We start from the raw sequence: 24,562 nt of genomic DNA, 5'->3' as shown, positions 1-24,562 counted from the left end.
GAAACTCTCGAGGACCGCTCATCTGGCTCTTCACAGCTAGAGTAAACCACGTGTGCCCTACCCTCCACGCAGGCAGAAAACCAGCCCGCCACCCCGCACACGTGCTCTCCTGCATCTGCTACGCAACGTTCTTCGGCGACTACAGCTGACGGCCCTTCGCGTCCCTCTTCGTGTCCACTGCGCTTGCTGTCATCCCCAACATCCGTTCTCACGAGCACCTGTCGCTCAAGAGCAATCGTACGAGTACTGAGGCTAAAAGCTTGATGACTGCAACTCCACCGACACCCCACCCCGTGTGCTGCCGCAAACGGCGGTACCTAAACCGCCAACACGCCGCCTGCGTCCACCGACCTCCCCGGCGACGTTCCCACCAACCAAAATATCAACGTAACTCGACCCATGGGCCTGGCCGTACTCCAGTACATCAGTGCCTGAACGTCGACTCCGAATGAACACCTTGTCACCTCATTGGCACACGCCGACGCATCACACGTCGTCCAGTGTCGGGTTGAGCCATCTCTCAGTGCCCCCCGAGTCGGCTCGTCATCAGGCCAAGGCATGTCGGGCAACGTCTATCTACAGGAGGGTAGCGAATTGGGCGAGTTGGAAAATACTCATGATGGTTAGCGCAGACGCAACACAGACGAAAGAAGTTGTTAGATAGCGCTTGTGTTGTCGTTTGTTCTTCTTTCGTCGGTGTTGCGTTTGCGCTAACAATCATGGGTCTATCTACAGCGCACAACACGCGACTTGTCTGCACTCTACACGGCATACAATCCAGCAGCCTGTAATTTGGCGCGCCAACGCCGTTACCGGGCAGCATGGGCACTCCATTTGTGCCGCCAGCCTACCCTGGCGATGTTCACACCACCAGCAGCACCGGCGTACAGTCGCAATCTTTTTGAGAGTGAACGCGGGAGCGCGTGGCTGCCTAAAGACCCTTAATATAGAAAGTAGCAACATTCTCTTGCACTCCGGCGCTTTCCTCCTCTATATCCTCTCTCAACAGGCCGAGCCTCCTCTCCCAGCAGGCCGTGCCTCCTTTATACCCTCTCCCAACCGGCCGCCATGCAGGCGCCGGCCCTATCAACACCACCTAGATTATTTTACAAGGCCTCCGCATCACCTCCTCGCCCAGCAACTACATCACTTCTAGCACATCAGGGCGTGTTGCCGCCGCAACGGATTCACACGGAGCTACTTAGGAGTAGGCTGACTAACCAGCACAACTTATTAGCAGTTCCTGTTGATAGGTGTTGTTGCCGGCTACTGCGACGGGCTTGACATGGCTCTTGGATATTCTCTCGTGGCTTCGGCTAGCACGCACAAAGGCCAGCATAAGCACGTGGTAAGCACATGACACGCATGTGGCTGCCGTGAATCTGGGCGTGTTTTACAGCGAAATCTGTTATGAGATAATTTCACCGGCCGTCTTTGGCGCCGTAGTTGTCCGCCGCCGCCGCCGCCGCCGCCGCCGCCAGTGTCCGTAACTACTATTGCTCGAAATAAGAAAAAAAAACGCAATAAGAAAAAAATTCCAGGACGGAACGAGGTTCGAACCTGGGTCCTCTGCGTGGGAGCCCAGTATTCAACTTTTGAGCCATGCCAGTTTTTTTTCTTTCTTTAATGGTATTTATTCAACACAGACATGGCACTTGAACGCAATTCAATACAAAAAACTAATATGTTGATTATGCTCTTATCGCGACACAGTGACTAACAGACGGCACTATCGAATTCGGAATCATCTCTATAGCGAATACATAGAGTAACGCTATAGCAACGGCCTTTTCCAATTATATGCTAGAACAGCGGTAAGGATAAGCACCATTGTCCTCTGTCTGATGTGCCAGAAACAATTGAACACTGTTTTATAAGCTGCAGAGATGCAATCTTATTTTGAGATGTGCTCCAACGAACTCTTCAAAAAGACTTTGTGCTAAATTCACATTCCGTGCGATATCTCTTGCCACCGAGTTGTAATGACGTACCATTTGACATGCTTCTTCTCATTGGAATGCATAGTCTGTGGAAGACGCGCATGTTGCAGAGAAACGCAGAGCCGATAATTTCCTCAACAGCCCACTTCATTAGGATGGTCACTCAGCTAAGAGATGTATACGAGCAAATCGAAAGTCAGCCCGAATGGTATTCTGAGCCATGCCAGTGCTTGAAACTGCTTTGAAAAAAGGTCCTATACAAGCTTCATGTCGGGAAGGAACCACATTAATATATGCAATATAGCGTGGTAGATGAGTAAAATAAACACCAAGCGTCGCACAACGCGAATTCTGTAATCAGGCGTCACACAATGAGGATTGCGCAACGAGAAGGTTGTTGAATGCTTCCAACCCATTACAAAGGGATCCGCCATGATTCTTCATCGTCATCAGGCACAGCATCAACAAAGTGCGCATAATGCCTTACATGCATTTAGCAGGTGCCACGGCTCTGCGTAGAATGACGAAAAATGGCATAATGCCTGCTTTCCTACTTCTCAAAAATTACAATTATTTATAGCATAGTGGGTTCCTCGCAAGTGCAGTTGTATTAGTTGCCAAGGAAGCCCATAAGCGCATGGTCCGTTTCCTCGGAGTCTCAGTAAAGTTCTTCGCCCCCCCCCCCCCCCCGCCACCTCTCTCTCCCACGGCAACGTATACAGCATGGCGGGAGAGGGACATAGCGACCGGGCGTCACCTAATGCAAATTACATAACTGGTGGGCCGTTTAAAGCTTCCAACCCATTACAAAAGGTTGAGCCATAATTCTTCGTCGTCATCAGTCGTCGCGTCAACAAAGTGCACATAATGCTTACAGACGTGTACCTGGTTCCTCGCTTCTCCGCAGAATGACGGATAATGGCTTAGTAGGTGCTTCCCAACTTCACAAAAATTGTGATTTATGGCGTTGTGAGGCTCGTAAGCGAATGATTGAAGACACTGTCTCTTGTAACTACATGTTTATTAACACGGAACGGAAACTCTGCGGCCAAACAGGGCGACGCTCGCACAAGCACACAAGGACGGACATCACACTAGATACGCGGGCGGTCCTTGACTGTCTCTGCTAGCGTCTGACACTGCGCGCCTCCTAGTGAGTCGAGGAGGAAACGCTAGGCGGATCAGGTGAGTGCTGCCATCTGTCCGCAGACACGGGAGATAGGCACTGCGGGATGGCTGACACCTCACATCCCACCCCCTCTTAGGCGACCAAGTCCCGTGGTCGTAATGTTCGGCACATGAAAAAGTCTTGAAAACGGCACAGGGATGGGGCTTGGTGATGAGGCTTGTGGCAGTGGCGTAGATAAGAACTGTTTGCGTCACACGTCGTAGTCGTCAAGCCATCTGGGCTGACGAATGTGACGGCGCGGGCGACTGGGACTATGAGGCTCTTCTTGCTCTTGTTCCGCAACTGTTCGGCACTCCGCTTACGCTGCAGCAGCATGGCCCGGGTCCAGCTTCGTCGAGGACGGCACCTGCTGCGAGGTCTTGTCTCTCGGTTCCTCCGCCTGTCTCGGATTCGACTTGGGCGCTTCCTGGTGCGGCTTCTCCTCTGGTCTCTGCTACAGCTCCTGCGCCCATCTCGGCTTATGCTTCGTTTGTTTTCTCGGCTGCGGCTTCTCCTTTTGTCTCTACTGCGACTCCGCTTCTCACGGTGGCGGTTCCGCTTCTTTTCACGGCTGGGACCTCGTTCTTTCTTTCGGGTCCTGCGTCTTTTCCTCTCCTTGCTGCGGCGGCTTCTGTCTCGGCTACGGCTTATTCTCCTCTCACGACTTTTGCTTCTCTTTTTCTCTGGGCTCAGGCTTCTGTTTTTCGCACGACTGTGGCTCCTCTTTTTTAGATGTGAAGCATCTTATAGCGGAGTTCAATCCGGTGGTGGTGGTGGTGGTGGTGTGCGGCGTGACCACCCTTACTGCGCATGCGCAAACCTTCTTTCCTCTCAACCCCCTCCTCCTTTCCCCTCCCCCTCTCCACATCACATCTCCCCTTCCCTTTCCCTCTAACGTTCCCCCTTTCCCCTCTCCACTTTCCCTCTCCGCTCCTCCTCTCCCCTTTCCTCCTCTCCCTCTCCTTCCCCCTCTCTGCACTACCCCTCTCCACTCCTCCTCTCCAATTTCCACTCCCATCCCCTCCCCTTTTACCCCTCTCCACATCACGTCTCCCCTTCCCTTTCTCCTCCCCCTCTCCACTTCCCCTCTCCCCTTTCCCCCTCACCATTCCACCTCTGAAACGCGGGCTCTACATGCCGAAACACTGCTTCGCATCGCCTCATGGTCCCCTTTAGCGGGAGATGGTGCTATTTTTCTCCCGGCTGTGACTCCTTTTCTTTCTGCTACGGCTGGTTTTCGCATCCCGGCTTCGGCTTGGTTTCTCTTGACTTTCATCTCCTGTCTGCCTGTCGGGATTGACAGTTGACTATTCGCTGGAGAGTTGTTGACCAATGTGTGCTTCACGCAGTAGGGAGCTTGTCTCGTCTGTTGTGGAGCTGGCTGAACACTGTGGCAACTCCACTGGCTTGTCTTTGACTCCTTTCTCAAATAGTGCTTCATGGCATGCCAATGATAGCGATGGCGGTTGGTTGTTATCAGGAATGGGCTCAAGCTCCAGGCCGGCAGTAGTAAGATGATCTGAAGCCAACAATGGCAGGCTGTGGAGAAATGCGGCATTGGTCATTCTTGGGAAGTGTTTCTGATGACAGAAGAGTGCTGTATTTGTGCTTGGATGGTGAATTTCTATGGGCTTTGGTGGCTTCAGGATGAGTTCTGCCTGTGCAGCTTCAAACCAGTCTTCTCCGAGGATCAGAGGTACGGGGTTATGGGGAAGCACTGCGACATCTACTACCGCAGATATGGGCCCAATTGAAATGCATGTCGACAGTGTACCTGCGGGCATCACTGTGCCTCCTCCCACGACAGAGATAGGTGGCTTTTTCCAAGGTGTCAAGGCAGATGACGGGACAAGGTCTTCAGTCAATATGGTGATTTTAGAGCCACTGTCTCGCAAGGCGTCGACAGTTCCAACAGCTGCTACATGAGCTTCTATGACGGCGCAGTGGAGGAGTGATCCCTCTAGGCAAGACATGGCCATGATATGGGGAGGCGTGTTGTCTGGGAGTCGCTGACGTGGAGCTCGGGGTGAAGGGCACCTGGCAGCCAGGTGACCTAACTGTTGGCAATTGAAGCACGTTGCTGTGCTGAGGTCATGGCCACTGCGGTATGCCGGTGCACCATACTGAGCGGTAATGGCATTGTACTTGGCTTCCTGCTCATGCACAGGCATGTCTGCTATGCGCTGTCGTTGGCGTGAAGGCGTAAGAATGGTTGGCGGAGGGCTGGAGTTCCGAGGTGGCTGGTCTGGAATGGTGGGTGCTGACGACCTTGACGAGCAAGAATGATGCGTCTCACGCTGGGGCTCGGCAGGCAAAGGTCTTGAAAAGGGCTGCATTTGGGCGTGCTGAGCGCATTTGTCCAGACTGACGCACGTCGCCATAAAATCGGACTGTAGAGGGTTGGCTAGCAGCGATGGCGGCGATAACGTGCTGCTCACGCAGGCCTTGAAGCAGGTAGTCGATCTTCTGCCCCTCGGACAGCTTGACAGGGCATTGTTCCACTAGACGCAATTTGGCGAAGGCGTACTGGCGGAGATTCTCATTGGCGTGCTGCTTAATTTTCAGGACGCGCTCCTGCCACTCGGTGAGGGAGAGCTCTGATGAGAATGTGCTCTTGAGCGCGTTGCTCCACTCCTGCCATGTCACATGCTGGTGGCCAAACGTCATATGCCAATTCCGAGCTGTGCCTTTCAATTTGCTACACGCGATGAGGCGGGTAGTGGCGTCATCCCAAGAGGCGAGTTGTTGCACTCGACGCACCTCGTCAAGCCATGCGTTGACGCTTGTCGCGGAGATTATTCGAAGCTCGGAATTGACGCCGAAAGGTCGGGCAATGTCGTAACAACTGTTGAAGGCCGTGGCAACTGCTGCATCAACGCCGCGAGCGCTTGAATAGTAGCGGCATCCAAGGAAAAGATAGCCGCTGACGGCGTTTGGTCCGGCATCGGAGTTGAGTCACGGCTTGCTTGAATGTCGTTGTGCAGACGCTGCACAAGATCGTCTTTCGTGCCGGTCGTTGCCAGGCTGCGTCTTTCGAGCTCTTCTCGGAGAAGCTCGACGCTGAGGCGGGACATTGTCGCCGTGTCTAGTTCGTGCCAGTGTATTCCGGGCATGATGATGATGATGAAAAAACATTTATTATAAAAGAAAAAAAGAGAGTTTGGGGGCCAAAGCATGACCCCGGTACATGGTCGGCGTCCCTAGTCCGGGACACCGCATGACGAGGCCCCGTCTCGCGCCCGTCGCACCAGAGCCCGTTGCGACTCCAGTGAGGAGCAGTTGAGGAGGGCAGTCTCCCATGCCTCTCGTGAAGGGGTAGGGGGTGGGGGCAGGTCGGGATTTTTAGTACATGCCCACACCATGTGGAAGATATCGCAGGTCTCCCCACAGTGTGGGCACCGCCCATCCGTGTTTGGATCGTAGTGCTTTAATATTGCAGGGCAGAGTAGAGTACCTGTCTGCAGGCGCCTTAGAGTTCGCTCATCCGCCTTACTCAGCCCCTTTGCAGGAGCCGGGAAAAGGCGGTGAATGTCGCGATAATATGAGAGAATTTCTTTGAACCGCAGAAGCGGTGTATTGGCCTCTGAGTCATAAGAGCATAAACCACATTCAGAAAAAACACATTACTACACTTCGAACCAACGAAGAGATCCCCGCAGTGGACACTCACCTCCTCCACTTGTGGGAGGCGCGCCGCAGCTTAACAAAACGTTGGAAAAAACAGAAGACTAATCGCAAATTACGTACCCGTATAGCCCAACTCACGGAGCAGGCTGCAGCGTATGCTGCCCAGCTCTCCGATTCAAATTGGATAGCCCGCTGCGACGCCGCAGCTCGTCAGATGAGCTCGAAGGGGACATGGCGTCTCTTTCGCAGTCTCATAGATCCCTCTCAAACGAGAGGGGAGACGCAAAAGCAACTCCGACGAGCTCTGCATGGGTACCAAGGCACGTCGGCACAGCTTGCGGATGCTCTGTGCGATAGATATCTCTGTCGCACGGAGGACCCGACTGGGCCGGCGTACACGTACTCTGGTAAGCCTAACCACGAACTCGATGCCCATTTTCAGTTGCATGACCTTAAAGCTGCCTTAGCTAAAATGCGACGGGGTACGGCTCCAGGGAGGGACCGCATAACAGTGAAACTGTTGGCAAACCTCCCTGACACAGCCTATCTTCATTTATTAGAATACATGAACCACATCTGGGACGGACGTCCGCTCCCTCCCGAGTGGAAAACATCACTTGTGACTTTTATTCCCAAAGCAGGCAAGGCCGTGAATACGGAAAATCTGAGGCCCATATCACTGACCTCGTGCACGGGCAAGCTTATGGAGACGATGGTACGGGATCGCCTCTCTCCATACCTGGAGAGCAAGGGCTTCTTTGCAGACACCATGTTTGGGTTTCGCCCACATATGTCTGCACAGGACGTCCTTCTCCAGCTGCACAGGGCCGTCATACAACCCACAACTATGCAACACAATGACAAAGCCATCCTCGCCCTTGATCTGAAGGGCGCTTTCGACAATGTTAAACACGGTAGCATCCTGGCCAACTTGAGTTCCACCGACTGCGGGGCTAGGACCTTTGCATATATAAGAGATTTCCTCTCTAAACGCCAGGCCCTTCTTCGGATCGAGGACGAGGAATATGGCCCGTACATTATGGGAACACGGGGTACCCCTCAGGGAGCTGTGTTATCACAGCTCCTGTTCAACATTGCTATGATGCGCCTTCCAAACAAATTGGCTCAGGTGGAAGGCATTCAACACGCAGTATATGCCGATGACATTACAATATGGACCACCGAAGGGAGCATTGGGGAAATGCAGGAACGCCTTCAGCGGGCCGCATCCATAGTCGAGGCGTATGCCAACGATTGTGGACTCCAATGTGCTCCAACCAAATCAGAGCTTCTGCATGTTAGAGCGAAGCCAACCGATAAATCAGCCATACACATCTCTCTGTCTGGGGTTCCCATCAGAGAGGTGGAGGAGCTTCGGATTCTCGGCCTGTTCATTCACCACAGACTCAGACCGGACTCCACAATTGCGAAACTCCGGATAGTAGGCGAACAGGTAGGGCGCATGATCCACCGCGTTTCCAACAAGCGGGGCGGTCTGCGGGGCAGGGACGCGCTTCGGCTCGCCCATGCCTTCGTGACTAGCCGGATACTCTACGCCGTCCCATACCTTCGCACTAACAAGCACGAAGACGACAGAATAGATGCCATCATTCGCAAGGCGACTAAGCGAGCTCTGGATCTCCCTGTGGCCACCTCCAACGCCAAACTCAGAGCTTTAGGCGTGCTCAACTCCTACCAGGAGTTGCGGGAGGCCCACCTTGTCAATCAATACACGCGGCTCGTGCAGACGGCTCCCGGGCGCCGCCTGCTAAACCGATTACAGATCCAACACGTTTGCCCTGCAGAGGAGGCGGAGCGTATTCCAGAACTGTGGCGCCATATGCTCTCGGTCTCTCCGCTCCCCAGTAACATGGATACGCACACGCACGAAAGCAGACGACAAGCGCGGGCTCGGACGCTTGAAAGACAACACGGCTCTCGACCTGGTGTATTCTACGTGGACATAGCAGGGCCTTCGCCCAAGGGATTTTACACGGCCTCTGTAATTCACCAGGAAAAACACGTCAATGGGCTCTCCTTCCGAGCACAAAATTCAGAGCGAGCTGAGGAAGTAGCGATAGCGCTTGCTGCCGCGGATCCCAATTCGAAAGTCATCATCACGGACTCCCGTAAAGCATGTGCTCACTACTTGGCAGGGGAGATATCCCCCTTAGCCGGCCAAATTCTAAAACGGGCTGCCATTGATCCGACCCCGAAACGCATTATATGGGCTCCTGGCCATCAGGGCTTACGAGGTAATGAGGCCGCTGACGCGGCCGCCCGAGCGCTTACCCACCGGGCTCCTCACCCTGGCTCTTCCGGGCATGGTAACTATGGCTGGAGTCGAATGCCGGAGTAGGCTTAGCTCCGTCAGAAAAGTTCGAACGACGTTGCAGGCTGAGTAGGCTTAGCTGCGTTGCAGAAGTTCGAACGGCGTTCTAGGCTTGGCTTTTGCGAACGCTTCCAACGGTGCAAAAGCCTAAGATGCTTTTAGGGGCGAAGCTCCTTAAGGCGGCACCCGTTCGTCCCTCGTAGTCGTAGTCGTAGTAGTAGTGCGTAACAAGTCTTACGCTTTGACCTCCAAGGTGGTGCCGGTGGGAGATTTTTCCTCTGCGTTGTTGAACAATAAAAAATTCGCAGCGTGCGCGTTAACTAAAAGCCGAATTCTTCTGTCTCTCATTCCCCATTAGCAGCCATTGGCATGTTCCAGTAGGAAACGTTAGTAGAAGTAGAAGTGTAAGTGTTAGCTAAAAGCCGACTTCTTCTGTCTCTCATTCCCATTAGCAGCCATTGTTTACCTCCAAGGTAGTGCCTGGTGAGATTTTTCCTGTGCGTGATTAAACAATAAAAATTTTGTTCAAAACGCCGTTGATTGATGAAATAAACCTACGAAAGACGCCAGATGTTTTGTAAAAGCAAAACGAAAGAACGCCACATGTTTCTAAAGCAAAGCGAAAAGACGCCAGCTGCTTAACGAAAGACGCCACATGTTTTCTAAAGCAATGGTTTTCTAAGCAATGAAAATTGACAGCGTACATGTAAAATTAAATGAGCTGCAAGTCGTCATAACTCATCGAACCTTTAGTATAAACGCGCCCGATCTCACGTCGGTGATGATGTACTGGGCAGAATTCACGGAAGATTCACAGTTTACCGATGAACCTCCGCAGCTTCGCCCACTCATCATCATTCACTCCGTGGATATGCTGTCATTTTTATGACGCTGTGACACAGTTTCGAAGGCTTCGCTTACTCGCTAATGGATTTGGAGGCTTAAGTCGAACATCTTCGGGCGAAGGCGGGCTTGACGAGACACCAAGGTGCAGAGTAGCATTTGCAGAGGCTCGTCGTCGACTGCGCCAGATGTGGGGCTCGTAGGCGAATGATTGAAGACACTGTCTCTTGTAAATACATGTTTATTAACACGGAACGGAAACTGCGGCCAAACAGGGCGACGCTCGCACAAGCACACAAGGACGGCCATCACACTAGCTACGCGGGCGGTCCTTGACTGTCTCTGCTAGTGTCTAGAGTTACTGTATATGCTACCTTTAGGTAGCAGAGTTGCGCCACTGTTTTCCGGACGCCGCTCGCTCTGCCTTCGATGATTTCAGCAACGCTATTCGCCGACCGCCGTCACATGGTCATAGGTGGCTCCTTTGCGCTGCGGAGAAGCCAACACTGCCAACACTTCGCAGGCGACGCCGACACTCCGCAGATTTCGGCCGCTCAAGGGTGGTTGACATCGGTGCTGTTGTTATTAAACAGTTATAGCTTAGCGTTAGCGTGATTGCGGGGGTTAAGGGAATATCGTTACCGTGCCGCTAACGTTCGCTGTGGACAGCGTGTTTTAGTTTAGCGGAATAGCGTTTACGTGCCCAAGCTGGAACGGTGGCGCCACCTAGAGGAGGGTGAATACGCTGAAAAAAGTGAAAAGAAAAAAACAGAATGCTCGCCTGTATCCCCACTCGACGCAATATTACTACTTTTTTTAGTAACAATAGAAGTAAATAAATGTGAACCGCGCACCAAAAGTGAAAATTTTTATCTTGCATACTTGTTTACACCCATCTTCCAGCTAGACCTAGAGTCGTTAGAAATGGGAAGCGATCTCGAAAACTAGCTAAGCTATCCGTAATACTCGGTCGTCGAAGCTACTTGAAGGCAAGCGAAGCCATTTTACACAGTCGTTTGCTACGAAAGAAGTAGGTCCGGCGACATCAACTCTAAATTCAGTTCGAAGCGGGCATCCAAAACCGCCGCCATAAACCAACACTGTCGCGCGAGCGCGGCTCCGCGGGTGGTGAGTGGCTTTCCTGCAAAACTTCGGAGCCCAAGATGGCGTACCTTGGCGCAACTCTGCTACCTAAAGGTAGCATATACAGTAACTCTACTAGTGTCCGACACTGTGCGCCTCCTAGTGAGTCGAGGAGGAAACGCTAGGCGGATCAGCTGAGTGCTGCCATCTGTCCGCAGAGACGGGAGATAGACAGACCATGATTTACAGATTTACAGGAAGAGCACTGTGTAGCCACAGACACTCTTCCATCCTGGAAGAGTGTCTGTGGCTACACAGTGCTTACTTGGCATGAAGGCAGCAAGGGATTTGGGGAGCATCCATTTATTTTGCATAATAATGCTGCCCTCTGCCAGAAAATTCAAATTATGGCTAACATGCTAAGATTACGGATAATGCCAGGCAGGCAGAACATTGTTATAATTGCGACCAGTGCCATCAGGCAGAAAAATATTCGTGAAGGCACCCAGGGAAGCAGTGCGTATTTACAATATATTTACACAATGCTTAAGCGTTAGACAAGATGGCGGAGAGCGTGCCGCACACAGCAACATCACGTCGTCTTCTTTGGTGCCTTCCTTGCTTCGGCAGTGTGAAACATTCTTGTAACAATATTTATTTACAGGTGTACAGGCTCAGCTAGACATCAAGCTTCACGCTCTTGCTAATGCCACTGCAACTAAACGTTAATGAGCACAGTCCTTGTTTTCGAGTGCTTTCATATTTATTCATGCATATCATGCTCAGTACCAAAAAGCCTGAACAAAATGACTCAATACAAACCTGACGTTCCCTAGATAGCAAGTGCATAGAATTTAGGTAAAACCATAAAATTTTTGCATAAAGACTGATACCCTGATCAAGAACATAAAACTATGCCTAGGAACAGGACACAGGAAAGAATTGAACAGGACGAGTGCAGACTAAAAACAGATTTATTTGAGCTACACTTATTTTTTACAACAGCGAATCGCATGCGAAACAGCCGTCCATAGCCGTACATCCTGCGATAACATTGTAACAACCAAGAAAAAATTCACACCATCTCCCGCTAAGGGGGATCATGAGGCGATGCGAAGCAGTGTTTCGGCATGTAGAGCCTGCGTTTCAGAGGTGCAGTGGTGAGGGAGAAAGGGGAGAGCAGAAGTGGAGAGGCGGAAAGGAGAGGGGAGGGGAAGGGAAAGGGGAGAGGTGATGTGGAGAGGGGTGGAGAGAGGGGGAGAGGGGTGGGGAGGAGAGAGGGGAGGGGAGAGGGGAGTGGAGAGGGGAAGTGGAGAGGGAGAAAGGAGAGGGGATGGGAAAGGGAAATGGGAGGGGAAAGGGAATGGGGAAAGGGAAGGGGAAAGGTGATGTGGAGAGGGAGAGTGGAAATGGAGAACGTTTGCGCATGCGCAGTAAGGGTGGTCACGCCGCACACCACCACCACCGGATTGAACTCCGCTATAAGGTGCTTTACATCTAATAAAGTTCTTTTTTGCACAGCTAGCTGTAAATATCCCAAACAAACAAACTTATCAGGCCCATCTCTTATTATATGCAAGACTTACACGATTTCATGCGGCTTTTTGTCTTTTGCACACTCGATAAAAGCGGCTTCAATTTTTTATTTTATTTTATTTCACACAACTGGCAATGCCTAGGCAAATGCATTGCACTGTGGGGACTCAAAGAGTTACAGTGCTCTTGAAGACTCTTACTAATGAGCATCCTGGCTGTCCAACATATACTAAATTGCGGCTGGGTGGAATCTCGTAGACAACATCCATTTTACAAGGCACATACTCAGATCTGTCAAGGATTCAACGGCATGCTTTGTTTTAAAGTTTTGGTTGGTCGTTAGCACAAATGGGTCACGTTGTAGGCTTTCAGGAAAAGTTCCGTGTCCAACAATGTGGCACATGTATCTGTTCGAGCACCGCACCTGTTCTCACTGAGATATGTTTAGCAGAAGTTGACGTGTTGCTCTTGCGTATCTTTTTCCAGTCAAAAGCTCTTCCAGTAAAAACAGCACCCACCTTTGGTACGCGTGGTATAGGGTTCTTTTCTAGCTGAACGATGTCACCAACATGTGCTATTAGTGAGAAGATAACAATATAGCCCATACTGCTCGCCAACAATGACAAGTATACCAAGTGTTTTCTGCTCGGCTGTTATCCCTGTCCAGTCTTTTCAATGGTCTGATAGCATCAACTGAGCACTAGGAAGCTGGCAAATGGTTCACAAACACAGGCTAAGTTATAGTCATACCTTTACACAAGTATAGTATTCGAAGCCCAGTAAAAGTGGGCACGTGTTGTTGCGATGAGAAGTGAGAGAGATAAATTAAACTGCACGTCACGTTCCTTCTTTAGGGTATTTTCTCATAATTTCAAATTGTCACTGATTGCACGTTGGTACCAAGTAGAAATATCTGTTCACATTCAGATGCCCTGTGTAATATCTTAAACACGAGCAAAGCTATAAGACTAGCAGGTTCCCTAACAATGACAATGCCCTTTTCTTATTGCAGCCTATGTCCTTCTCCTCCTCCAGGATGTCACTGAACGTTGCAATGTCTCAGTGAGACAAAGTATTAGCCAAGAAAGGAGCTCACAAGGCCATCACATGACTGATGCTTATGTCGACAGGCCTTCAAAAGAAGAGCTCATGATGACACAACAGCGCCGATATCGAACATAAAACTAGCTGTTTTTTTTTCCAAGAGAGTCGTTTGCTTGTCCAGTAGCTGCAACATATTGTGAAAGTTTGGTGGTATGAATAGAAAATGACATTATTTGTAAGGGAAGTGTAATGCATACAGGATCAAGCACAGACTCAGTATCCAAGTGAGCTGCTTGGCCAGCTTAGGTTCCTGAGCCAATCTGCTAATTTGGCGGGGGGGGGCGGATGCTTTTAAAATGTAAGGACAAAATTGTAGTACTATTACTGCTAATAAGAATCTTACGGCTCTTATGTGCCAAAACAACAATATGAATATGAGGCACGCCGTGCCTCATAATCATATTCGCTCTGAAACATTTACTACATGGGGTTCTTTAACGTGCACCGAAATTTAAGTACACGGGCTGCTAGCATTTCACTTACAACGAAATGAGACTGCAGCTGCTAGTGTCCAAACTTTTACTTTAAAGTGGAGTTGGGCGAAAATAAATGAAATATAAATTTAAAAAAAAGCTATGCCCTGCCTGCACCACCTAAGTATCGCAGGCCAAAATCGATAAATTAGATAAAAGAACAAAATGTACTAAAATTTCTATTAAAAGAAGAAAATAGAAAATAAAAAAAACGCCAGGCCTGCGCTGAAACCGCAGCACAGTCACAACGAAAGCTGGAAGAGCGGCGTTTCTAGAGCCCGTTAAGCTCTCTTGGGGCTACAATACAAGTACAGTAGAAAGGTACCCACTACGCCATAAATCACAATTTTTGTGAAGTTGGGAAGCACCTACTAAGCCATTATTCGTCATTCTGCCGATAAGCGAGGCACCAGCTACACGTCTGTAAGGCATTATGTGCACTTTGTTGACGCGACGACTGATGACGATGAAGAATTATGGCTCAGCCCTTTGTAATGGGTTGGAATATTTAAACGGCCCACCAGTTATGTAATTTGCATTGGGTGACGCCCGGTCGCTATTTCCCTCTTTCGTCATGCTGTATAACATACGTTGATGTGGGAGAGAGACGGGGCGGGGTGGGGGGGGGGGGGCGAAGCACTTTACTGAGACCCCGAGAAAATAGATCATGCTCTTATGGGCTTCCTTGGCAACCAATACAAGTGCACTTGCGAGGAACCCACTACGCTATAAATCATTGTAATTTTACTGAGACCCCGAGGAAGTGGATCATGCGCTTATGGGCTTCCTTGGCAACCAATACAAGTGCACTTGCGAGGAACCCACTACGCTATAAATCATTGTAATTTTGGAGAAGTAGGGCAGCAGGCACTGTGCCATTTTTCGTCATTCTACGGAGGGCGTTGGTACCTGCTAAACGCATGTAAGGCATTATGCGCACTTTGTTCATGCTCTGCCTGAAGACGATGAAGAATTATGGCAGAGCCCTTCGTAATGGGTTCGAAGCATTCAACAACCTACTCGTTGCGCTATTCGCACTGTGTGACGCCTGGTTACAGAATTCGCGTTGTGCGACGCTTGTTGCTTAGTTTACTCTTCTACCGCTCTATATTGCATGTGCTAATGTGGTTCCTTCCCGACATGAAGCCTGTATAGAACCTTTTTTCAAAGCAGTTTCAAGCACCGGCATGGCTCAGTGGTTGAATACTGGGCTCCCACGCAGAGGGCCCAGGTTCGAACCTCGTTCCATCCTGGAATTTTTTTCTTATTTAGTTTTTTTTTCTTATTTCGAGCGATACTTGTTACGGACACCGGCGGCGGCGGCGGCGGCGGCGGACAACTACGGCGCCAAAAACGGCCGGTGAAATGATCTCATAACAGCTTTCGCTGTAAAAAGTAACAGTTTGATCGCACCACCTAGCGAAGCCACCTCCAAGGGAAATATTCTCTAGATTACATACTACGGTTTCTCTTCATCTTGACTTACACTTGTTTTGATACAAAGGATCTCCGATGAGCTCGTCTTGACTAACAACTCTTCTATTCTTTTCTTTTCGTCTTGTCTCTCTTGTGTGGGCTTTCCATTCCTCTCTTTGTTGGGTCACACTGTTGGAGAGATGGGTCCGTGTTGACCTTGTCCTCCAGTATGTCCTTTTGAGGCTTACTGTGAAACTCGTCAAACTGATAAGTGACTGAACAGGATTTTATTGAATACAGGTTAGTTGTTATGGTTTTTTTTCTTTTTTTGTGACTTTTATTTATTACCCCGGCTCCTCATTAACTCCACCGGCTCTTACAAAGGTATTGAGGGATTAGATTAATAGCATAACGATATAAAGATGCACTGCATCGGCTTCAAATCACTTCAATACAAGTACATGTAGTATAATTACACAAGTTCAAGAATGTAATACATTATTATCAGATCGCAATAGAGATGCACTGTATCGGCCTCATCACATCAATACAAGCACATGTAGTATAATCACACCGAGCCAATCATATAATAATTGCCAAATTAGCCAGGCTGCGTTGATGGCAAGGATTGATAACAATATGTCCAGTACGTATTTGGCCCGTTTGTTTTTCTTACCTTCTTTTTCATTTTCATGTTATTTCCTCCCTTCTTTCTTCGTTTTCCTTCTATTTTTTCTTGTTCTCTTTTCTTCCCTCTTTTTTTTCTTTTTTTTCTTTTCACTTTCTCTCTTTTTTCCTTTGTAATATTTTTTGTTCTCTCTCTTTTCGTGTCTTTTTATTGTTGTTAATATTTTAATTTTTTTCTCTTTTCTTTTCTCTCCCTCTTGTTTTCCCCGAAATTATAAGGGAGATATGAATTGAAAATATATTTGCTGACATCGTCTTTTTCTCTAGGTAAAGAACGCTTTTTCACGTTTTGTTTAAAAGAGGATATGGTAGATGAATATACGTTGGTCAAAAAAAATTTTTACAATTATTAATAGCTTCTCCAGAGGAGGAACATGCCGCAAAGTGTGGGTGTATAGCCTGTGGGATTTTTGTTAGGGGACGATTTCGAAAGAGTTGTTTAACCTTTTAGCAAGGTTCCTCTCTCATCGATAGCGGTGTGCCCCTACTGGTGAGGATTTCTTCTGGATGTCTTTCATGGATGCATCCTTATGTGGAATTCAGCTGGTAGAGAATTTGGGTGGTATCCTTTGTCCTTCCTGTTGCACCGTGCTGCATCCCTGTTGTGGGAAATATATTGATGGAGCTATTGGCCTCCCCTCCATTTATTTTGTGGGAAGGACACTCTTCTTTGTTATCCCGGGTAGGAGCCCATAATGGTCTCACTTGGGAATTCTCACCCCTGCGTGTCCACCACCGAAAGCCACCCTCCTCTTACGACGAAATCCCCTCCTGGAGAGAGTAAGTTGGCCGAATGTGGTTGTAATATTTGGCTTTGGAATTGGTACTTGATTTCAATTTTTGCATTTATTTCCTCCACCATTTCCTCCAATATTTTAAGTGCATTTTCGTTGCTGAGCATATGCGTCTTTTTTTCCATCAATTGTTTCCAAACTCTACTTTCAATTTACCTTGGTATTTTTTTTCGTTAGGGTACATTCAGTTAGATAGTGGTCGAATGATGTGGCCGGTTGCTGGCATGCACATACATTGTTGTTTCTAATCTTGAACCGGCGGAGGTAGTGGGGAAATCGGCCGTGACCGCTTAAAAACTGCGAACTTAAATGGTTCGCGATATATCCTTTCGGTTGACCCACCAATGTGGGGATCCAAGTAAAGATGTAGCTACTAGAATTTTTTCTAATGTTCCAATCGTTAATCCATCTTCTTTTAGCTTCCTTCTCTAATTCTTTTAATACAAAGTTTTTTGTGACCGGGATTGATGTGAATTCTCCGTATGCCCCCGCTTTTGCTGCCAATTCGTCAGCCAACTCATTTCCGGTAATCCCAATATGTCCTTTAACGTGAGTGAGAATTACTTTATCATTTATATTTATTTCTTTAATTCAACTTTTTGCTTTGTCAATTAATGGATTAGCGTTTCCAGAGTTGCTAATAGCTTGTAAAGTCGATAAACGATCTGTAAGGATTTGATATGTTTTTGTTTTGTTTTGTGTATTATTAAACTCCAATGCTTTAATGATTGCTGAGACTTCCGCTTCAAAGTTATTCGAGTAGTCTGGTAGCTTGAATTGTTTAGTTTCTAGAATCTTGTTATTTGTGCAAATCACCACGTACGCTGCCCCCGTAGCATTCTCCGTACTGGAGCCATCTGTGTATATGTTAATATCAGCGTTAGGGAATACCTCTTTTTGGTATTGGAAACCTAATTTCTCACCTGGGTGTGTTTTCCATAGATCCATTTTTGTTAATATGTCTTGTGAGTTGAAAATGATATTCTTTTTTTTCATTTAAATTGCTCATCGTTATGTAGAATATTGTAGAGTTCTACTTCCTTCTCAATTCTATGTTGGATCGGGGTTATGCTAGCCAGGGCATTTAATGCATTATTTGATACTGTTCTGTAGGACTTTGTGATAGTGATGAGCGGAATTCTTTGAATTGCTTTGAGCTTTTTTTGGACTACTACCGTGTTCTTATACCAAACTGGTGCTCCGTAAGTAATGATTCTTTCTATGCCTCTCGTGTATATTTTATGTAATTGACTTGATTTTATTCCCCTATTTCTACCCGTACACTTATTTAGACTCATCGTTAGGTTAGACACTTTTTCTTTAAGATACTTTAGGTGTGGGAGGAAGGACATTTTTTCATCTATGATTACTCCCAGAATTTTTAGCTGGGGTTCCATTTTAATTTTATTCATCCCAAGGCGTAATATGGGTGGACTTCGTTTTGTTTTTCCCTCGCGTGATTAAATATTTGGTTTTCTCTGTGTTGAATTTTAATTCCTTCCTCTCTCCCCATTCATATACTACTTCCAACGCCTGATTTGCTTTCGTTTGGATCTGCCTTTTTGAAGCTCCTTTTATTATTATTGTGAGATCATCGGCAAAAGCTTGGATATGTACATCTTCTGGGAACTTACTTTCTAAGAGATCTGCTATTGTGATATTCCATAATGGTGGACTGAACGGTGAACCTTGTCGTGTACCTTTTTCTAATTTATAACTTAAGATTATTTCTCCATTTTTATAGATAATGCTCCTCCCTTGCATAATTGCTAGAATTACTTTTAGTATATTTGCTGGGCATTTCTTATTTATTAGATATTGCGATACAAATTTTTCTTGAATACCATTAAAAGCGTTTTTAATGTCAATAGATATTACCAAAGCTGACTGGTGGTCTAATATTGCTTGATTAATTTTCTGTTTTATCGACTCCTCACGATGTGTTGGATGAACATGCATGAGTAAATCCTTTTGTGAACATGCCAATGACAACCTCTTGAGAGTGTCTGTCCCGTGACATCCCCGTTTACTCATGCCATCAAATCACTCATGCCTTTACAAGAGCTGTTTTGTGTTCATTCTAGATCTGTGTTGGATGTCAGTACAAAATAAGACATCTAATTAGAAATGTGATATCATACTGCAGCGCAACCTCCTTCATGCAATCTTGAAAAAAAAAACTGGGAAAAAGTGTACTGCGTGAGAAAAAGTACAATCCAAGTTCACTAAAACATCACACAATTAGGCTGGCTAATTTGGGTAATGTTGGCATCATACAAAATGAAGACATATTAACGACGTTCTACTGTACCAGCGAAAGGAAAATCATGGCTGGCTGGGGAAGTGTAGCAATTTACTTTGGCAGCGGTCTGAAGAGAGGGGAAGAAGAAGACCAGCCAAGAATGTAGCAATAAGACTATGGAGTCATTGTCTGCATAAAAACTTTATAATCTATATCAATCAAGCCACCCGTGCACATGTAGCTCGAGAAGCAGTACTCTGTCCACGATGGTGGCAAGAGGAAAGAGCAAGATGGTGGAATACCATGGAGCATAACTAGCCATATAGAAGGCCAGGGAGCAGCACAAGATAAATTATGTGCTCCTGTTGTGACACTGAATCTTTGAAGTTTCTCTGTACTCTAACCCGCCACCACCCGTGTGTTGAACAGCTTCTTTTCATTGCATCGCTGATGCATTTAAACTCAGTTTTATGTACACACTGTAGAACTGCGTGATTCTCTTCCAGTCGTGATCTATCTTTGTCAATTTCTGAATTCCTCTTGCATATTGCTAACCACTGATATTCATTGCATCTAGTATTCTCTGTATTGCGATAGTCACGTCTGTATTTCTGCTACCCACGTTTGTAGGGCCGTTTCACCCTGCAGTAGGTTGAAATAAAATAAAAGGCAGGCGCTAGTGATGCGGTGAATGAATGTTTGAACAGTTCTCTCTACTTACCAATGCCATCAATTCACCTTTTCCTCAAAGTGCTGGATAGTAAAAGCTGACATAGGTGGCCGGTGGAAATTCATTGCGGACGCGACCTACAACACATGCTGGCAGCACAACAGGGTTTCGTCGTCCCAGTCGGTCCCAGCACCCGCGTGTAAATAAACGATAAGATGTGAAGCGGTACTTCCTGCACAAAGACATATTTTTATGTCGGAAATGTCAACGCTATTTCGCTGATGTCCATGACACCAGTTACGAGGAAATCACACCAACCCTTGCGCCTGGCTCCTACAGCCCTAGGCGTGCACATGGCCCTTCGGGAGCCACGGGGGTCAAAGCCCCCCTGCCCGGGTTTGGCGAGCTCAAAAGAAATGCTTCACACTGAATGAAAAAAATCGCCAGGCCTGCGCTGAAACCGCAGCACAGTCACAGCGAAAGCTGAAAGAGCGGCGTTTCTAGATCCCGTTGTAAGCTCTCTTGGGGCTACAATACAAGTACACTAGAAAGGTACCCACTACGCCATAAATCACAATTTTTGTGAAGTTGGGAAGCACCTACTAAGCCATTATTCGTCATTCTGCGGAGAAGCGATGCACCAGCTACACGTCTGTAAGGCATTATGTTCACTTTGTACGCGACGACTGATCACGATGAAGAATTATGGCTCAGCCCTTTGTAATAGGTTGGAAGCTTTAAACGGCCCAATAGTTATGTAATTTTCATTGGGGGACACCCGGTCGCTATTTCCCTCTCCCGTCATGCTGTATAACATACGTTGACGTGGGAGAGATACGGGGGGCGGGGCGAAGAACTTTACTGAGACCCCGAGGAAATGGATCATGCGCTTATGGGCTTCCTTGGCAAGCGATACAAGGGCACTTGCGAGGAAACCACTACGCTATAAATCACTGTAATTTTACTGAGACCCCGCGGAAATGCATCATGTGCTTATGGGCTTCCTTGGCAACCAATACAAGTGCACTTGTGAGGAACCCACTACGCTCTAAATCATTGTAATTTTACTGAGACCCTGAGGAAATGGATCATGCGCTTATGGGCTTCCTTGGAAACCAATACAAGTGCACTTGCGAGGAACCCACTACGCTATAAATCATTGTAATTTTTGAGAAGTAGGGCAGCAGGCACTGTGCCATTTTTCGTCATTCTACGCAGAGCCGTGGTACCTGCTAAACGCATGTAAGGCATTATGCGCACTTTGTTGATGCTGTGCCTGATGACGACGAAGAATTATGACAGAGCCCTTTGTAATGGGTTGGAAGCATTCAACAACCTACTCGTTGCGCAATTCGCATTGTGTGACGCCTGGCTACAGAATTCGCGTTTTGCGACGCTTGGTGCTTATTTTACTCTTCTACCACGCTATATTGCATATGCTAATGTGGTTCCTTCCCGACATGAAGCCTGTATAGAACCTTTTTGCAAAGCAGTTTCAAGCACCGGCATGGCTCAGAGGTTGAATACTGGGCTCCCACGCAGAGGGCCCAAGTTCGAACCTCGTTCCATTCTGGACTTTTTTTTCTTATTTCGTTTTTTTTTTCTTATTTCGAGCGATACTGGTTAATGACACCGGCGGCGGCGGCGGACAACTACGGCGCCAAAAACGGCCGGTGAAATGATCTCATACCAGCTTTCGCTGTAAAAAATCACAGCATAACCACGGGGGAAGGATGAAGAGCTTAGGCGAAGCTCCTGAAGCAATCATGGTTACACCGTGAAATCTTCAGTGGTTTCGCCCAGCAGTAATGAAAGCGATAGCCCAGTACATCATTAAAGACGTGACAAACACTGCATATATTTATACAAGAAATATTATTATTTGTAAGTGGTAGCTAGACGCGGCTTCAATTCCCCCTTCATTGTAACGGCTTTTTGGTCGGTGAAGTGATGGATCGGTGATGGGTCGTAGTGGGATGTTTGCAAAGACGAAGTAGTGGGCAGTTTGCAAAGGATCGGTGATGGGAGATACTGTTCGGGAGATACTGCCGGTTACGCCTTACGCCGGACGCGTGACAAGGTTAGACTAAGAGGAGCTTCGCCCCTAAAAGTGAATATGATGCGATGACGTGCTTCCCACAATGCCTTACTTATGGGGACTGACTTTCTGGGAGTAAAGATTGGAAGTAAACAGCTCTTGGAATGCAACATCAGGGGCCTTCGGCCGCTAGTATCGTCAAAAACCTGCGTGGCCTTAACCCTGCACTTTTTAAAACAATGGCGGGACAAGTGCGACTGAGTATTGGGCAGATTTTGCGCATCCACTTGGGAGTATAGGGGGGCGTCCTACCCCCCTTCGTGCGCACTCCTATGCGTGTAGCCACAATGCACAATTAAACTGCCACACTACCTCCTCCCCCTCTTTTTTATTCTTTTTTTTGGGAAAACGGGAAAGCAACTTAATTACTTGTGCAGGTCGGATGGAGTAGGTAGGCGATGGTCCTCAAGTTCACAATACATGGCTTCTGGCACGGCGGGATTTAGGCACAAGATGGGGAAATGTGCGTGCCGTGTTATGCAGTCGTCGGTGCCTTTAGCAACGACTTGCGCAATCACTCGACGACACACATATTCCCCAGCTCTTGCGCTGCGCACTCAAAACCCACAAAGGCACTTGAAGAAAAAACAATAAATGAGTGTGCGGGAACATATCTCTTCCAGCGATCTAAACAACAGCCCGGTACCAAACGTAACACATATTAATCAACACGAAATGGAGTTAGACGCGCACAGTCTATATTTTCACACTTATATAGAATGAGGTCTATGGATGAACAAGCATTCTTCTCTTTCCTTCTTCCTCTCTTTCTCTTTTTCGTGTTGTTGCTGGGTGGATCCCAGCATAAACACGAAAATCTTTTATGCTGGGGTCCACCAAGACTTCACTGACACACTTCCGTCATAGATATGAGGTGGTAAAATGTACATTAAGAGATGATAAAGAAAAAAATCTACAAGAAATGTTCTGTCACTGGGAATCGAAGCCACGACATCTCGTTCTAAAGCGCGCGGAGCCAAACGACGCGGCCACAAACGTACGTTCTCCAGTGCGCCAATGGCGAGCTATTAGCGAGTTTTAGTATAGCGGAAAGCAGCAAACGCAAGGATTTAGCGTTAGCGTTAGCGTTGCGTGCTCCTAACCGCGCATGAGCAGAACGTAAACGTAGCCCGAGCTCTTACGTACGAACGCTATTTCTGGAATATAGCGTTCAACGCTAACGCTCGCAAGAGATCCCGTACGTAGGGTAAGATGGCGGTGGCTGTTGAAGCGAGAGGCGTCCACCTCGAATCTTTGTAGTCGTCGTGCTGCATTATTAATTTTTTTAGATACAAAGTGGATTTGCGGTGCAGGAGGCTTAAGAAAATTTGTTTACAAGGTCCGCTCATCTTTTCTGTAGACGCACAGAGATGGCGACGCTGTCTCCAGTCGCCTCTTTCTAAGATACGGTCACAAGTCAAGCCGAGACATGTCAAGATTCGTTTCCCTTCATGTTTTTCGCGGCAGTGCATGAATCTGATGCGTGATGCGTGTGCGTTTCACTCCCGCAAAACACTCCTGCAAACGCGACATGGAGGCTCGACAACGGTGACTTTGGATCAGCTCGACTTAGTGGCGCGTTTGTGGATTCTACAGGGCATTTAGTGTTTTTATGTCTAGATGGCGCCGTATGTGCTTGCGTTAGCGTTAGCGGGAATGCCTTCCGCTGTACTAAAAGACCACCAGTTGGCACGCAGCGCGTTTTGTTTTAGCGTTTGCGTTGAGACGCACGCTAACGCTAACGTAAGCGTTTCCCGCTATACTAAAACTCGATATTTATACACACCATTTACCGCTGGCGGTACACGAGCTTGGTGGCACCTCAACTTGTTCTCATTATCACCAGCGAGATGACGGGAAGGGTGCGAAGGAAGCTATTTAAAGGTCGTCGCCACCCTCGTTGCGATGCGCGCGCGCCTCCCTACAGGGCGTCGTCGCCCGTGCGCGCACGCTTATCTCGTGAAGGGTAGGGGGTGTAGTTTCTCTGCGTTCCCCGTAAAGGTTACGTTGAAGTTACAGAGCGCATAAAGGTCACTTTGTTGGCTGCAGCGGCGAGCTTGAGAAAGGAGCACGCAGCTCAAACACGAAAAAGTAACAACTGTAACCGTTGTTAGTTCGTGCTCGTCCTGAGTATACTGGTGCGTTCGCTTCGTAAGTCCTTCTTTGTGTTTGACGGTACTATAGCTGCCAAACACCAATAGATATTGTATAAGCTCTCATATATCAATGGACAATAAACGCTCTACTACCTCTGTGAAGACACGTTCCACTTTCATGTGATACCGATTCTTAAAACTGATGGATCAGCTGCGCCGCAAGCGGCGGAAGAGACAGCACTGGCATGTGAAGTAGACGAAGCCGACAAGGCTCTGTTACGTTGGGGACCGTATTCGAAGAGAAGCAGCGGCGTTTTCTTTTTGACCCATCCTAAGCTCTATGCTATTGCTTTTGCCACCCAAGGCAAACAGAAGCGGTAACAACAGTGTTCTTTTGAACAATGCACGTAGCGTTTGACTGTCGAACATATGTTCAGATAACGGGGCCATAGG

At 47.9% G+C, this 24,562-nt stretch overlaps 1 protein-coding gene and 1 pseudogene across 1 annotated transcript; both read right to left on the bottom strand.

Annotated features, from left to right (window-relative positions):
• Positions 1 to 5,400: 5,400 nt before the first annotated feature.
• Positions 5,401 to 6,221, bottom strand: LOC125756428 (uncharacterized). The gene is given in 2 exon segments (XM_049411220.1): positions 5,401 to 5,891; positions 5,894 to 6,221. Coding segments are annotated over 2 exon segments (819 nt in total).
• Positions 6,222 to 16,748: 10,527 nt separating this feature from the next.
• Positions 16,749 to 18,301, bottom strand: LOC125756427 (uncharacterized; annotated as a pseudogene).
• Positions 18,302 to 24,562: the final 6,261 nt, after the last annotated feature.

The sequence above is a fragment of the Rhipicephalus sanguineus genome, chromosome 11 (genome assembly GCF_013339695.2).
Source record: "Rhipicephalus sanguineus isolate Rsan-2018 chromosome 11, BIME_Rsan_1.4, whole genome shotgun sequence".
Lineage (NCBI taxonomy): Eukaryota > Metazoa > Arthropoda > Arachnida > Ixodida > Ixodidae > Rhipicephalus > Rhipicephalus sanguineus.
This window is presented reverse-complemented; position numbering and strand designations above follow the sequence as displayed.